At 46.2% G+C, this 17,345-nt stretch overlaps 1 protein-coding gene across 3 annotated transcripts in view; it reads right to left on the bottom strand.

Annotated features, from left to right (window-relative positions):
• Positions 1-17,345, bottom strand: part of RAD9B (RAD9 checkpoint clamp component B) — a 255,439-nt gene that overhangs the window by 95,612 nt on the left and 142,482 nt on the right. For all 3 annotated transcript variants that reach the window (XM_029572041.1, XM_029572043.1, XM_029572042.1), the window contains exon 8: positions 2,254-2,318. In XM_029572041.1, coding sequence (XP_029427901.1) covers positions 2,254-2,318 — 65 coding nt within the window. The remainder of the gene's footprint in view (positions 1-2,253; positions 2,319-17,345) is intronic.

Genomic DNA, 17,345 nt, shown 5'->3' with positions numbered 1-17,345 from the left:
TCCAACCCCAATTCTTGGAGTACAAATGGGATGAGGGGCTCCAACTCCTCCCTTTGGAACACACGGAGGACCCTGGGATTGTCCCCCTCCAGAGTGGGGAGGGTAGCAGCTGAATCAGAAAAAGGGTCAGGATCCGGAAGGACCGGATCCACTGGGGGATCAGGGGGGGGCACACCCCTGGACCACCCGCACCTGGAGAGACCCCGGAGGCTCCGCAGCCGGGCAAACAGTCAACGGCGCGGAGCGTGGAATTTTTACCGGGGGTGTCAAGGGGGGGCTTTTCCCTCCTCCTGCAGGGTAGCTAAATAAGATTTGTGCAGGAGGACAAATTCCGTCGAAAAACAAGCCCTGGATTTCCCGGGGGGGGGGGGAAGAGGGGGGGTCAGGGACCATGTCCTGGGAGGCCTCGGGGCTTAAATCGGGGGGTAAATCGAAAAAATTCGGGTCCCCGGCCCCAGGCAGCTCCGAAATGGGAGCTGCCGGAAATCCAAGATGGCCACCGTTCCCGGGCTTTGCCGACCCGGGAACGACCTGGCCATGCGCTGGGGATGTGATCCCCGGGCTAATTTTGCCTACCCTGCTGAGGAGGGGCCTTCCCCACCCGGCAGGCAAGCTGAGTAGAGTTCCTCACGCGAAAATCGCAACGAGGTCTGCCCACAGGCAATGCAGGTTGCTGGCCGCGGCATGAGAGAGCCGCTCTGAGGAGAAAAAAAGTTAAAAATAGAGTTGATTGGCAGCCCACCGGCAGGAGTGAAGCAGGGGAGAGAAACCTACTGACTCCTACCTGTCTGGCTGCCAGTTCAAGCCCCTGAAGAACCAAAAGAAGAAAAATGCAAAAAAATATTTTCAAGTGCTGTACAAAGTAAAAAGAATACCTTTTAAACTTTTAAATCCTTTTTTTTTTTCTTTCCAGACTGAGCACAGCACTGGGGTGCTAAGCCCCCTCGGCAGTCAGAGGAGGGGGAGACGAGAACTGGACCACCAGACTCAGTCCCCACATCTAGAAGCACTCATGGACTCAGGCTATGCTCCGCACAAGGGGCGAAGCCCCCCTGAGTCCTGCAAGAGCCAGGAGACGGTACTGTCTCCTGCACAGGAAAAAAGACTGACTAAATAATTTATTTTATTTTTTTTTGAAAGAAAGAGCCAATCCAACACTAAAAGAAGTACTTGCTTGAGCCAATGAAAGAAGAAGGATAGTCGGCTAACTAGCCGAAATCAGGAGACCGAAGGGTGAGCTGATGCACCTGCTGGAGACAGACAAATACTGAAGGGTTACAGGATAGGCTCTGTCCTCATGTAGGACACCCTTTCAGTTTTAGTCTGTCTCCACCTGCTGGAAAGGAGGCTCAACCCACGGTCTGGACTGATCCGGGTACGTACAGGGAACAGTTATTTACTCTCTCAGATAATAGAAGGACCAGGGAGCACTCCATGAAGTTAGCAAGTAGCTCATTTAAAACAAATCAAAGAACATTTTTTTTCATTCAGCGCATAATTAAGCTCCGGAATTCATTGCCAGAGTATGTGGTTACAGCAGTTAGTCTAGCTGGGCTTAAAAAGGGTTTGGATAAGTTCCTAGAGGATAAATCCATAAACTGCTATGACCGTAATTAATAAGCAATAGTAGCTTGTGATCTGTCTAGACTTTGGGTATTTGCCAGGTACTTATGACTTGGATTGGCCCCTGTTGGAAACAGGATGCTGGGCTTGATGGACCCTTGGTCTGACCCAGTATGGCATATCTTATGTTCTTATGTGCAGACTGCTAAGAAGCTGCCAATTTCTCTGGGCAATCTTTAAGTAGCTCCCACACAAAACATATTCACACATTTTACAACATAGCCAAGGAAAGCAGACTTATGGCTTAATTTTACTATAGCTTTTTCCCCCCTCATTCTGTGCCTGTGTTTGACAGAATAACTTGAACCTTGAAGTGGTTCATAAAATTCATCGTACCCATAGGGGCGGATTTTAAAAAGCATTTACATGCGTAAATCTGGGTTTTACGCATGTAAATGCACTTTACTCGAGTAAGTGGGCTTTTGAAAATTGCTACAATATATGCCATTGAATCGTCCATAGGATTTATTCGCATAAGTGCACTTTACGTGAGTAAATGGCTTTTGAAAATTGCTACAATAGTAGTTACATTTATGCGCGTAACTCCTTTGAAAATTACCCCCATATTGTGCAAAGACAGTAAGAACAAAATTCCTAAAATACTATTCGATGGTTGAATAGGAAACCTACTTTCCAGACATTCCAAAATGAATTGAGATGTAAGCACTGGTTGCCTCTGCAAATGCCAGGAATCCCTATACATAAAAAAATGAGAAAATCTTTTACTATCGTTTTGTGCCACCAAAGGCAATTTAGACTGAATCACATTTCATAAAATTATTTTCTTAGGGTTGTCCCTAAGGCTTTTCTCCCATTCTGTCTCTATGGGAAAAATAGTTAGTAAATAAGGCCCTATGTGTCCTATTCAGTAGTTTTCAATTCTATGAAGGTTTATGGCCAAAATTCTAACAGCCTAATCTAAAGACCCCCAATCTTGGAGTCTGTAAAATGCTTTCTAGGCATAAAAAGCATTATGTGAAGCCCCAGATGTGTGTCTTGAGTAAGCAAATACCATTATGGAGCCAATAAACTACTTTCTGTTCAATGGATAAATTCTATAATGGTCCTTTTCCTGTTACTAGAGCAGCTAGCTCTGACAGGGAATATGTTTAATGCCAGGTTTGATGGGTAAAAAAATGAATGATCCTAGAGGGATAATTTAAAAAATGTATGATTTTCTCTCATTTTATTCCATTCCTAAGATGAAAGTCTTTACAAGAACATTTCAACAAAGAATTACCAGACATAGGCATTATAATGCTACAAAACTGGTATTTTTTTGTTACCATAAGATAATTGCTACAGAACATTGGAAGAGTAATTATATTTCAATTTAGAAATAAAGGATATTTCTTGAGTCATGTTTAAAAGTGAGTGTTTGCTGACTTGATGTTAGCCTGCCAGAGAGCTGAATGTCAGAACAATCTCAGGTCCTCTATTAAATGATCCAGAGGAAACTCTACAGTCAGTGGCATTACAGAAAGATCACGTGGTCATAGATGGAGAGGGGTTATTCTATTTGAATACAAATAAATGCTGGGGGGGGGGGGGTGTTTCGGCTCATCTATGGAGAAATTACTACTTACCTAATAATTTCCTTTCCTCTAATGAGGGCAGGTCAATCCCCACCAGTGGGTTATGTACCTCTGCCAGCAGATGGAGATGGAGTAAGAAGCTGTCATCACGGATATATAGTCTCGCTCTGACATCAGCCCGCCAGTATCTTCTGGAAAAGCCAAATTGTGGACAAACTGATTATACTTGAGCATTATCATCAACAGCCAACCATTCATGTTTCTCAACCAACAGAAGTAACTTATTCTCTAAACTGAGGGACTAGATAATCCACTTACCAATCTTGAATGAATATCAGGAACAACACTCGGCAATGTCTGTCCTGAAAAAGTGACCTAAAGTTAAACATTGGCAGTCAAGAACGGGTCGGGGATTAGCTTACCCTCAATAGAAGAAAGGCAATTATCAGGTAAGTAGTAATTTCTCCTTCCTCTACATTCAGGCAGGCCAATCCTCACCAGTGGGATGTATCAAAGCTACTCCCGAAGGGGGCAGGAGGCTGCCAGTGGTCCAGTCAATACCATTCATCCAAACGCAGTGAACTCCCTAGCCCAAACATCCAGGTGGCAATACTTGGAAAAGGTGTGCAAGGATGACCACATCGCCACTCAGAAAATCTCAGCAGGTGACAACAAACAAAGTTCCACCCACGAAACTTCCTGAGCCCTCATGGAATGCGGTCTAATCTGTTTCGGCAAAGGAATCTCAGCAGCCACAGAGGCAGCTGTAATGACTTCCTTAACATAAGAACATGCCATACTGGGTCAGACCAAGGGTCCATCAAGCCCAGCATCCTGTTTCCAACAGTGGCCAATTCAGGCCATAAGAACCTGGCAAGTGCCTGTTTGAGGCACTCAAGGATGGAGATTGCCATCACTGGGCTAGGTCAACCCATATTTTTTCTATTACATCAGAATAATTAGACAAATCTCCAGGGACCCAAATGCCCAGATGTTTCATATCATCAGCCACAAATTTAAACCTATCCAGCTCCTGTGGTTCAGGTAATTTTGGACCCAGCACAAACATCTCAAATATATAATAATTAATTAGCTACCCTTCTATAGATTTGTAGTACTTCTAACATTACAGGTATATACGTCTGTAATCTAGTCAGAAAAGGGGAGAGTCTCTAATAGCCTTAACCCAATGAGCTATCATTGTTTGTGTCGCCAGTGTCCCCTGTTTACCGCACAAACAGGCGATCAGACTTCCAGACAGATTTAGTGACCTCCAAGTACCACAGCAAATGCTGCTTGATATTCAAGGAACATAAAAGATGATACTCATTTCCATCCCTATCCCTGTCCAAGGTGGGCAGGGAATTGGACTGATTCAAATAAAACTCCAAAATCTATTTTGGTAAAAATGAAGGCACAGTCTGAAGCTGTACCGTTCCTGCAGTCATACACAGAAAAGGTTCATGGCAAGAAAGGGCCTGCATTTCAGAAACCCGACATGCTGAACAGATTGATTCCAGAAAAACTGACTTCAAGGTAAGCAGCTGCAAGGAAAGACCTCGCAGCAACCGAAAGGTCAGACCTGCCAAGAATTCAAGGACCAGATTAAGGTCCCACAAAGGTACCAGAAGCCGCAAAGGAGGACAAAGATGCTTAACTTCTTCAAGAACCAGGACACATTGAAATGGGAAGGCAAAGGCCCACCATTAACTCGCCCCCTATAACAAGCGAGGGCTGCAACTTGAACCTTCAAGGTGTTAAGGGCCACGCCTTTACGTAATCCATCCTGTAAGAACTCCAAAATTAAGGGAATATCCACCCTGAGAGGTTAATAACCTCGCTCAGAACACCAAGCCTTAAAAACTCTCCAAACTCTAACATGGCCAGAGAAGTAGAAAATTTCCTGGCCTGAAGTAAAGTGGAAAATACAGCAGGCGAGTAACCATGCTTCAACAACCAAGCCTTTTCAATGGCCAAACTGTAAGGCAAAACAGACCCAGATCATCGTGTAGAATGGGTCTCTGCTGCACCAGAACCTTTCAAGGCGGTAGCCTGAGGGGACTGCCCTCCAGCAGTCTCTGCAGATTGGCATACCATGGCCTCCGGGCCCAATCTGGAGCCACCAAAAGGACAGTGTTGGTTTGACTTGCAATCTTCGGACAATCCTGCCTATCAGAGGCCAGGGCGGGAATGCATATAGCAGGCCACCACACGGCCACTCCTGAACAAAAGCCTCTATGCCCAGCACTTTCAAGTCCTGTCTGCAACTGAAAAACCATGGAACTTTCGTATTGTCTAGGTACAGGTGGCCCCAGCGCTCCACAGGGAACTGAAAGGCTTCGACTACCAGCTCCTATTCTCCTGGGTCCAAGTTCCTCCTGCCGAGGAAGTGGCTCTAATATTGTCCTTTCCGGCAATGTGAGAGGTGGATATGCTTAGAAGATGTTGTTCTGCCCATATTATGAGCGCATCTATTTCATCCAATACCTGCTGACTCTTGGTTCCGCACTGATGATTGATGTAGGCCACTGTCGTTGCATTGTCTGACATTATCCGGACTGCTTGAGCCTCTAGAAGCTTGGTGAACTGCAAGCACGCTAGCCGAACCACCCACACTTCCAATCAGTTGATGTTTCACCATTGCAACTGAATCCTTACTTTCAATGGTAGGAAAAGTCTCTCTGGGTAGTCCTGCGACTGCAGGTTCCATCGGGAAAGCAAAGTGCATTGAAGAGTTCATATATGTGCCTTTGCCCAGGGAACTACTTTCACTGTGGCAGCCATCAATCCCAGGACCTGTAGATAAGACCACACTGTCGAGCAATTAGTGTTTGTCAGGGTTTGGACTCAAGCAATTAACCTTTGGATTCAACTTTCCAGCAGAATTACTCTGCCCTGCTTTGTATTGAAGCAAATGCTGAGATACTCCAGAGTCTGAGATGGCTGCAAACTGTTCTTGGCCAGGTTTACCACTCAGTCTATATCCTGTAGCAAAGAGACTACATTGCCAGAAGCCCGTAAACTCTCTTCCATGCACTTGGTTCGAATCAACTAATCGTTCAGATACAGGTGAACTAGAATGCTGTCCTTGCACAAGGCTGCTGCTACCACCACCATGACCTTGGAGAAGGTCCTGGGCACAGTGGCCAACCAGAAAGGCAAGGCCTGAAACTGGAAATGGTGACCCAGAATAGAAAACCGTAGGAACCGTTGATGTTCCTGGTGAATGGGGATATGAGGATATGCCTCCTTCAGATTCACAGATGTAAGGAATTCCCCTAATTGTACTGCCATTATGACTGAGTATTCCGCAAATGATGATTGACTCCCTTGAGATCCAAGATGGGCCGAAATGACCCTTCTTTCTTGGATATGACAAACTAAATGGAATAATGGCCTGTATTTTGCTGCATTTCGGGAAAGGGGGATCACAGATTTCAGGTTCAACAACCTTTGCAATGTAGTTTCCACTGCTACCCTCTTCTGAGGGGAGTTGCATGGAGATATCATAAAAGCATCTGGAGGAATGTGAAGAAATTCTAAAGCATAGCCATCCTGAACCAGTTTGAGAACCCACAATGTAATCTGGACCCACCTGTGATAAAAGTGAGATAGGTGCCCACCTATCTCCTACACTAACAGTTGAGCCCACAAATCTTCATTAAGAAGATCAAGGGACTCCACAACCTTCTGAGACCTACTGAAGGGACAGAATTGCCTGAAAAGTCTGGGAAAACAGCTTTTTGTGCTCTGGCAAGCAAGGGACCTGTGGTTTCCCCAATCTATTTTCCATCTTCTCCAACTCATTACTAAACAAAAGCTAACCCTTGAAGAGCAACTTGGTGAAATTGGACTTAGAAATAGTGTCTGCTGACTAAATGTGCAGTCACAGCTGCTGTCTAGCCGCTATAATAGAAGCAACTCCTCTGGCAGCTGTGCAAATCAAGTCACAGCCCACATCAGCTAAGAAGCAGCCCCTGGTTCTATCATAGACCCACTATCCGAAATGATGCTGCCAAAGTACTGAGAAAGACACAAGGTAGCTCGAGCTACCAGGGCACAATAAGAAGCAGTTTGAAAATTCATCCCCATTGCCTCAAAGGCTTGCTTAAGGATAGCCTCAATCCTCCTATCCTGAGCATCCTTAAGAGTTGCTCCTTTTTCCACCGGAATGGTGATTCCCTTAGTGACAGAACACACCAAAGCATCCACCTTTGGGAAATGCAAAGGGTCTGGCCTGCAGATCCAAAGGGTCCCATCAAGGTATGCCCCCCCCCCCCCTTTAAAGCTTGCCTCTGGCACTCCATTCAAGGTCAATCAGCTCTTGAATTGAATCCTGGAGGGGAAAGCCTTGCATAGGGTGACTAATATGGGGTCCTTCTTCTGCACACCTGAAAAGTCATTCCCAGCCACTTCGAGGGTCTTCGGTCTAAGAGATCAGGCTTGGCAACTCATCTCTGTGAAAGAAACAGAGTAGAGTCCTATGTGGCTCCAAAGCTGGGGAAGTCTCCCCTTCCTCAATAGGGGAGTCACCAAAATCATCATTAGTGTCATCTTGATCCACATCCATTCAAAGCATTTGCCCGTGGTGGCAGACACAGAACTCCAACCGCACAAGCCTAAAGTAGCGGGTATCGCCGACTCAGACGGAAACCACTGGAGGAAGATCTGCAGTCCCTGGAAGAATTCCATCCAGGAAAAGGAGAATGGCTCCATACTAGGCCCAATAGGCCCGAACCTGACATCTTGAGAACAAGCCTCCCCTGAAGACGACTCAGCCAGTGGATCAACTGAAGGAGGGGACACCCCCGATGTGTCGCCTCCAGTCTCACGCCCCTCAGATCATAGGGATAGACCAGCGTTGGCAAAATCAGTAGGAGGCAAAAACTCCATGTGCATCCAGGCAGCACTAACAAAGGCTTGCAGAAAGCTCTGGCTGTATCGTCCTTATGTGGCATGCAGCACAAATTGCTAAGTGCTTAGACTTCGCTGGTGCCATGGTTTGTATGTGCACCACACACATACAGATGCGCACCCAACTAGATGCACAAAATGTGCGTCCAGAAAAAAATGCCCAGCAACACATAAGTAAAAAGCGTGCCCAGATTAGATGTCCAAAATGTGCGTCCAGAAAAGGCACTCAGCAACACACGCCAAACAGGAGACGTGGATCTAGACGTACACAAAGGCGCACAGGCATGTGCCAATGACACACACAAAATGTGCAAATTAACCGCTGCAGCCTACCATGTGCCAGGAAGGAGAAACCTGAGAGAGGGGCCTAGTCAAAAGGCTGCTCAACCTGCCATGCCTGAACTGCCTCTACACCTCACAGAACTCCCCAGAGACATGAGGAAAACTGAACGCCGACGAGGAATACCCTGTAGAAAGAATCCTTACTAAAAAGTTCCTTTCTCTCTCTCTTTTTTTTTTTTTTTAATTTGAATTATGTTTAAACATTTTTATTGATTTTTGACATCCACAATTAAAACAACACTGAGGAAGGCGGGTCTCTGAGCCCCCTCAGAACAAAACGTCAACATAATACTTCCCCTGAAACGTCCCCCCCTTTATCCAACCCCCCTCCCCCGACCTTTAATTCCCGCAATGTACAACTGGTGAGTATCATTCTACTATAATAAGATAGACCATCAAAGCACTGCTCACAGTGGAAAGAGTTAATCATTAACTATAAGGCTTCGCGCCCGATGTGGAAGAGATTAAAGATACATTTGCCACATGGTAAGAAATCTCTGCTGACTTCGTGGGGCTGTCCAGGACGCCAGACATTCCATATTCATCATAGCGTTAAAGCAGTTTCTCCGGGCCCAGAAGGACGGAGCATCAGGGGACCTCCAGATTGAAAGAATCACCTTTTTCCCCACAAGACAAGCTTTATGCAGAAGCATGCGTGAGCAAGGATCTCGAATCCTAATCGGGGAAATGCATCCAAATAACAGCCAAAGTCGAGTGACTGGGAAAGCCATGTCCAACAGGTCAGCCATATACTCCACCAGTCGGCGCCAAAAACATTGTACAGGGGCACATGTCCAAAAAACATGGGACAATGTTCCCGTAGCCTGGCCACAGCGAGTACATTCCGCCGAAGAAACTATAGTCAAGTGAAATGCCACTTGAGGGGACACATATGCCCGGCTCAAAAATGTAAATTGTAGCTCTTGATAATACATATTGATCGAGATCCTGGCTATATGCCTAAAGCACATCTTTAGAATTGAGTGGGTAACAACAAAGTCTCCATCCCGGTTCCAGCAGGACTCTAGATACGAGCACATATCTACTTCCAACCGCTGTCGTATGAATTTATAGTAGGATGACAGAGATGGAACCGCTGCTTGTTCAAATCCAAATATCTGATCCAGGCCCGTGAACACCGAAGAGCACTTAATTTCTGCTCCCAGTGAATTGATATAATGCCCAATTTGTAAGTATGAGAAGGTATGAGTAACTCCAAAATCATAGATGGCCTGGAATTCCGTGAATGGGAGAAGTTCCCCTTCCTTCGTCCCACCGAGGTAATACCCCTGGACTCCGACCCTGAAAGCCAGAGGACTGGGAACCCGGAGTAAAGTCAGCATTACCCACCACTGGGAAAAAATAAGCACACTGAACAGGTATCTGTAAAAGCTTGGTCAGCCGCAACCACGTCTGTCGAAGTGGCTTCACAAGCGCCATCTGGGTAAGAAAAGACGACAGATGTCCTGGCCGGGCCTGCACAACATACGCAGGGGCCACCGGAAACGTCAAGGAACCATCCGCAGAATGCGGGGTATATACCGGTCGGCCCGTCAGCCAATCCCTAACAATCCGTAAATTGCAAGCCAAATTGTATGCTGCCAAATCAGGCACCCCCAAATCTCCCCTGCCCTAACTCGCTTTCAACCATGAGAGTGGGATGCGGGATTCCCCCCCCCCCCCCCTCCAAACAAGCCACCGCAAAGTGCTTTCCAACCGATTAAGGTCTGATAAAGCCACCTTGGCAATATGGTCATTTTAAATAGATTTATGCGGCCACTTAAAGAAAGAGGCAAATGCCTCCAATTGGCCAGACTGTCGATGGCTGATTTCAATTGCTTAGGAACATTGGCCTTATAGATTTGCTCTGGATACGCCAGGATAGACACCCCCAGATAGCAGAGGTGATCTGCCGCCCATTGCAGCGGGAAATCATCCGGCCAGCTAGTTGGCAAGGTAGAGGGATAAGGCAACGCTAAAGATTTAGATTCATTTAATTTTAGCCCCGAAAAGACGCCAAAAGCCCATATCACACGTAATAATGGAGGCAACGAGGTCTGAGGATCTGTGACAAAAACTTGCAGATCATCTGCAAAAGCTACATTTTTAAATATACGCGCACCAAGGTGAATTCCCTGAATCGCGGGTTGCTGTTGAATAGCGAGCAAAAGGGGTTCTAATTGCAAAATGTACAGCAGGGGCGACAGCGGGTACCCCTGCTGTGTTCCTCGCGTTACCCCAAACGACTCGGACTGTGCTCCATTGACAAGAATAGCTGCCTTGGAATCCGTATAGAGTAACCGCACAGCTTGAAGGAAGAAGCCAGCAAACCCCATTGTCTGCAGAATGTAAAATAAATAGCGCCACTCCACCCTATCAAAGGCCTTTTTGGCATCAAAACTAATGGCCAGATAGGGGGTTTCCATTTGCCTGCAAACAGTCATGGCAGTCAAAACCTGTCTAATATTAGCTAGTGCATATTGCTGGCGAACAAACCCAACCTGATGATCCCCCACCAGAGAGGGACGGACTATGGCCAGCCTATCTGCCAGTATCTTGCCAGTAATTTGTGATCTAGGTTTAGCAATGATATCGGGCGATAGGACTCAGGTAGGAGAGGGTCCTTTCCCGCTTTAGGTATTAGAGTGATAAGGGCTAAGTTATTATGAACTGGAAAAGAGCCATGCTCTATCAATTCTGAAAACCCCAACGCCAGAGGGCCTGCTATTTTATCTTCAAGCAATTTGAAAAACTCTGTGGTATAACCATCAGGCCCCGGAACCTTAAACTTCCGAGCTCGCCTGATAACCTGATGAACTTCATCTTCCGTAATGGGCTGATTAAGCATTGCTTTTTGGTCGCTTGATAAACTCGGAAGTGATAATTTGGAGCAAAACCGTGTGCAGGCCTCCTCACTCCCGCCTTCTGAGGCCTACAACACGGACTAAAACTCCCGAAAATCCTTTAAAATAGAAGAGGTATCTCGAGCCACCAAAGTTGGGGAAGTATGCAGCACTGGAATAAACCGATTTAGCCTGGCAGATCTAATTAAGTTGGACATCATCCGCCCCATTTTATTACTATATTGATAAAGATGAAATTGGTATTTATTTATTTATTTATTGGTTTTTATATACCTCCGCTCATCAGAGATATCGCGTCGGTGTACAGAGAACAAAAACATACGCTGGAGCCTTTTACATGAAACAAGAATAATAGTTTAAATCTTATACAAAGCAACTAATACAAAATAAATCTTATATAAAGCAGCTATTAAAACAGAGCTATAACTTAAAACATATTTATGAGGTTTATTTATTTATTGGTTTTTATTAAGGTATTGGTTTTATTATGGTAATACGTAAAACTTTTCTTTGCCCGCTGATGTAGGAGGGAATTTAAGGCCGCTTGCAGGGATCTATAAGTAGCATGAGCCTGATCCGTTTCAGCGGCACTTAATCGGGTCCGGGCCTTGCGCAACTGCGCATTCAACGTCAGGATTCGCTGGTTTAGAACTTTACGGCGGTGGGAAATATAGGAGATAATGTCACCCCTTAACACCGCCTTCGCCGTGTACCAGAACAGACCGAGTTGAGCTATGTGAGACTGGTTTAGCGCTGTCAACTCAGCAGAAGGTTCATGCATAAGAGTTGCAGAAAATAGTAAGAAATCATTTCTTTATTACAAAAGGAGAGGCAATTCACGTCAGACTAGGAGATATAGAAAATATGTTGAAAGAAATAGAAAGCCAGTGCCCGTGGTATCCAGAGGCTTGTACTTTGAATATCCAGGACTGGATCAACTTAGGGAATGCCTTGCACGCACCCCCGTGTGCCTCAATAAAACATCTATTGCTTTGGCAAAAATGCACAAAAGCGATAGAAAATCTGGGGACACACAATCACAAGGCACTGTCCCCAACCAAGGCTCCTGTGGCATCCTCCGAGTCCACCTCGGAGGAAGAACCCCAGGAAACCAAAGAAACTGAAATCAAAGAAACTAACCTCCCTCCGCCTTACCCTCAAACCCCTTCACCAACCACAAGCTCCCTGTACCCCCAGCTGCCATTGCCCGCGACAGTCGTTGATTCTGCATCACCGATTTGTCCAGATATATTACCATTACACAACGCCGCTCCACATAACGACCTATGCGGTGCGGTCTGCGTGGGGTTTCACCAAGAACAAGTGAAAGGAAATCTCACAGGAGAGGAATTATTGGAAGGGCTTCAAGCATTTCCCATTACGGAGGTCCCTAATGACCAGGGTGGGATTCAATATCAATGGTCGGCATTACCGTATAGTATCCTACGGGAACTCCGAAAGAGCATCACAGAAACAGGAATTCATTCCACCTATACTCGAGGGATGTTAGAGGGAATTGCGAATGGCTATAAATTAATTTCCCAGGATTGGAAAGATCTGGCCCGTATGATCCTTACCTGGTTTGGCCTCTGTTGGTAACAGGATGCTGGGCTTGATGGACCCTTGGTCTGACCCAGTATGGCATGTTCTTATGTTCTTACCCCTGCTCAGTATGTGGTTTGGGACTCAGAATATCAAAGGGTGGCCCTCATAGCTGGAAATATCTTGGGAGGAGCATATATACCTGACCAACTTTACGGGGTGGGACAATTTGCAACGCTGGAACAGCAAGCAGTGGGGACGCCCGCCACTGCCTATCCAGCAATAAATCGCTGTGTGACCAAGGCCTTTAAGAAGGTTCCTGAATCCAGAAAAGCCACAAAATCATTTACGATGACCCGACAGACAGCCACAGAATCTTACATACAATTTATAGATCGGCTGCAAGAAGCCATTCAGCGTCAGGTAGACAACCCAGAGGCGAGCGCTGAACTAATAAAGAAATTAGCCTTTGAAAATGCAAATGCGGACTGTAGGAAAGCTCTGCAATCCATAGTCAGTAAAATAGACTACACCTAAGCCGACATGCTAAAGGCTTGCATGGACGTAGGTACTCATGCCTTTCAAATGGACGCCCTGGCGAACGCCTTGTACAAAGGTCAGTTCCAAAAACCCAAGGGAGCATGTTTCAATTTTAAGAAACCTGGCCATTTTAAACAGCAGTGCCGTGCCCCGGGTGGAGGTGCCTACAAAGGTACTGACTCCGCCGGGGCCTCCAAATCCCGTCCAAAAACAGTCTGCCCAAAATGCAAAAAGGGTTTCCATTGGGCAAATCAGTGTAGAAGTGTCTGTCAGGGAAACTAGATTCTGGGCCAGTGACAAGCCCCAGCCCAATTGTCGCAAACCCCACAACCCCGGCAAAATCTGCCACGGCAGCCACAATCTGAAGTGCCGGGATAAACCTGATTAATCAAGAAACAAAATTCGTCACATTCCCTGGGATGGTTACTTTGATGCCGTCCCAACTTACAGGCCCATTGCCTGAACATACGGTGGGGTTGATTCTCCCCCGGTCCTCTGCGGGAAAGGCCGGGATTTCCATCATTCCCGGGGTAGTGGACTGCGATTACGAAGGTACTCTCATGATTCAGATTGAAACCAAATTCCCACTTACACTAAACAAAGGAGACTCCTGAGCACAATTGGTTATAGTCCCTTATGTTTTGTCCACAGGAGAACAGCAAACTGTCAGAGGTACCGGCGGCTTTGGTTCCACTCGCGCCCCTGCACTGCACCCTAGCATTTTGGCAGTAACCCAAGAGATCAGGAAGGAGAAACCGAAAAAAACTTACTTATTAGACGGTAAGCCCTTTGAAGGGATATTAGACTCAGGAGCAGACGTCTCTGTTATTGCCGCTGACCACTGGCCCACGGATTGGCCGACCGTTGATTCTCTCTCAGTATGGGGGGGGGGGGGGGGGGGGGTCGGGGGATCCCAAGCAGCTAGACGTAGTGGCCGTTGGCTTACAGTGACCACCCCATCCGGCAACGGCTCGGCTACACTGAGGCCGGTGATCCTTCCCCTTCATATCAATTTGTGGGGAAGAGATCTGATGTCCCAATTCCAAGCCCACTTAGTGCTCGAAGACTAATCATGTCCCACATGAAGCCGACTGCTTTACGTTTGACTTGGAAGTCCAACATACCCGTCTGGGTGGAGCAGTGGCCTTTACCTACAGATAAGCTTCAGGCCCTTCATGAAATAGTGAATGATCAATTAGCCGCAGCGCACATCGAACTTACAGTTAGCCCTTTCAATACCCCGGTCTTTGTAATAAAAAAGAAAATCGGGGAAATGGAGGCTTCTGCATGACCTCCGAGCAATCAATGCCATATTGCAACTGATGGTCCCGCTTCAATGCGGTACGCCCAACCCAAACATGATCCCTCGTGATTATCAGATAATAATTGTAGATCTAAAAGATTGTTTCTTTACAATCCCGTTAAGCGAAAAGGATAAACAATTTTTTGCTTTCACAGTCCCTGTCTTAAATAACCAAAGACCTACCAAACGATATCAATGGACCGTATTACCACAGGGAATGTTGAACAGTCCCACCTTGTGCCAGCATTTCGTGGACAGAGCTTTGCAGGGATTTCGGGATTGTTATCCCCGAGCTTTAATTTATCATTATATGGACGATATTTTAGTAGCTGCACCTCAGATCCCAGACGACTGGATGGGTCATCTGTCCACAGAGCTGGCCAAGTCCGGGCTGATAGTAGCCCCGGAAAAGGTTCAGAGAAGTGAACCCTTCCTATATTTAGGTCATAAGATGCTGCAGACTTACTCAAGCCCTCAAATCCCACAGTTAAAGCTGAGCGATGCCATTACATATATACAATTACAACAATTGCTGGGATCCATTAATTGGCTGCGACCCTATGTGGGCCTGCCTATCCATATGCTCAGTTCATTATTTGATGCTCTAAAAAATAAAAGAAGTCCATCAGAATTGATTATGCTCACATCACAGCAGATAGAGATTTTCCAACAAGTTAATGAAGCACTGAACTTAATCTGGGTAGACAGATGTGCTGATAATGTTCCCTTTACTTTAATCCTGATTCTGACAGCAAAGCAACCTACAGCGGCCTTGACACAGCAAATCGAGAACCAAAAAGGGAATAAGACATTGATAATAGAATGGCTATATTTGGCACATACTCCCCCGCACACAATCAATACTCTACGATTTATGCATGCAGAACTGATTTTTAAGGGACGAGAATGCAGCAAAGTTTTGTTAGGGCTCGACGTTGTGAATATAATAGTGCCCTTACCTCTCAGAGACTGGGAAAGGATGTTAGGTCAGTCAGCAGCACTGCAAGCTGCACTAGCAGATTATGTAGGGAAAGTTTCCTATCATATACCCTCAGATCCCCGCCTCCTTGCATTTAATCAGGTGCCGCTTTCAGTTCACCCAGGGCTGTCGCCCGCTCCCTTACCACAGGCTCAGACTGTCTTCACTGACGGCGGCCCAAAGTGGGGAGCAGTCACCTGGCAAGTGCAAGAACAATGGATGACGAAAATTACCCCATCTCAGCAATCAGCACAAAGAGCAGAACTAGCTGCAGTCATTATAGCTTTGCAATGCTTTGCTAACGCTGATTTAAACATTATTTCAGATAGCCAGTATGTTTGTTATGTAGTTACTCTTCTTCCTGGAGCCTATGTAACCCCTTCTTTAGATGATAACCTATTATCCCTCTTTCTGACACTACAATCAGCCCTCCAAGGTCGCACACACCAGCTTTACATCGCCCATATCAGAAGCCACCAGCCTTTCCCTGGGTGGATATCTGAAGGCAATGCTATCGCCGATGCGGCTACTAAACAGGCAGTGCTCAGCGTCACTCCCTGGAATAGCCACTCCATGTTTCATCAGCATGCTAAATCAATCGCTAAACAATTTAATATCCAACTAGATCAAGCCCGAGCCATTGTGCAACAATGCCCCCAATGTTCACAGGTCGCATCTGCCCCTTCCATGGGCGTGAACCCACGTGGCTTACGTGCTAACGAAATATGGCAAATGGATGTTACTCAATATCCTCCTTTCGCCCCCTGGAAATTTTTACATGTAACCATTGACACCTTTTCGCATTTTCTATGGGCCACCCCCCAAAAAGGGGAAGCTACCAAGCATGTTATCAATCACTGTATAAGAACCTTTTTGGCCATGGGGATGCCTTCCGTTTTAAAAACTGATAATGGCCCCGCTTACAGCAGCCATTCGTTCGCTGACTTTTGTCAACAATGGAACATCAAACACATATTTGGCATCCCTTACAACTCCACTGGACAGGCTATTGTGGAGCGAGCCAACCTCACTCTTAAGACAGCTCTTGATAAACACAAACAAAAAGCAGGAAATGCCCCTGGCCTCCCCCCCAAACAGGAATGGCTGAACAAAGTACTGTTTACCTTAAATCATTTAAATATATCACATTCCAATCAGGCCACAGCTGTGGACAATCATTTTGGGAACAAGATTAGCAATCCACAACCATCAGTTTTGTATAGAATGTTACCTAACCCTGTTTGGCATGGCCCCGTCCCCTTGTTAACATGGGGGACGAGGATATGCTGCTGTGCTTGCTCCCTCAGGTCCAGTCTGGGTTCTGAGTTGTTGCGTTAAGCCGTGGAGAGATGGCGTGGCACCAAGGCCTGAAAAATCCAATTCCAAATTTCTCCCTGAGTCTTCACAACCCTCAGAAGGACCGGGATCGGGCTCCTCGCCAGCACCATCAGATGACTTGGTGTCAAATTAAGGCATTATCCAGCCAATCCACACAGCTCCTGGAACAGCAGGGACTTGAAAAAACTCCAGAGAACTTTTTGCTTGTTGCATTCTCTTGTTTGAATGCCAATTCATTGACAATTGTGATGTGCATCTTCTTATCTTAAATTCTCCCTCCCGCCATGGCGATCTCTGAACAAGGACTATGGCAAACCAATATGTACATTACCAATGCACAGAACTTATCACAACTATTGAACGAA

The sequence above is a fragment of the Rhinatrema bivittatum genome, chromosome 11 (assembly GCF_901001135.1).
Source record: "Rhinatrema bivittatum chromosome 11, aRhiBiv1.1, whole genome shotgun sequence".
NCBI classification, from domain to species: Eukaryota; Metazoa; Chordata; class Amphibia; order Gymnophiona; family Rhinatrematidae; genus Rhinatrema; species Rhinatrema bivittatum.
The sequence above is the reverse complement of the archived record's forward strand: the minus strand, read 5'-3'. Positions and strand labels throughout refer to the sequence as shown.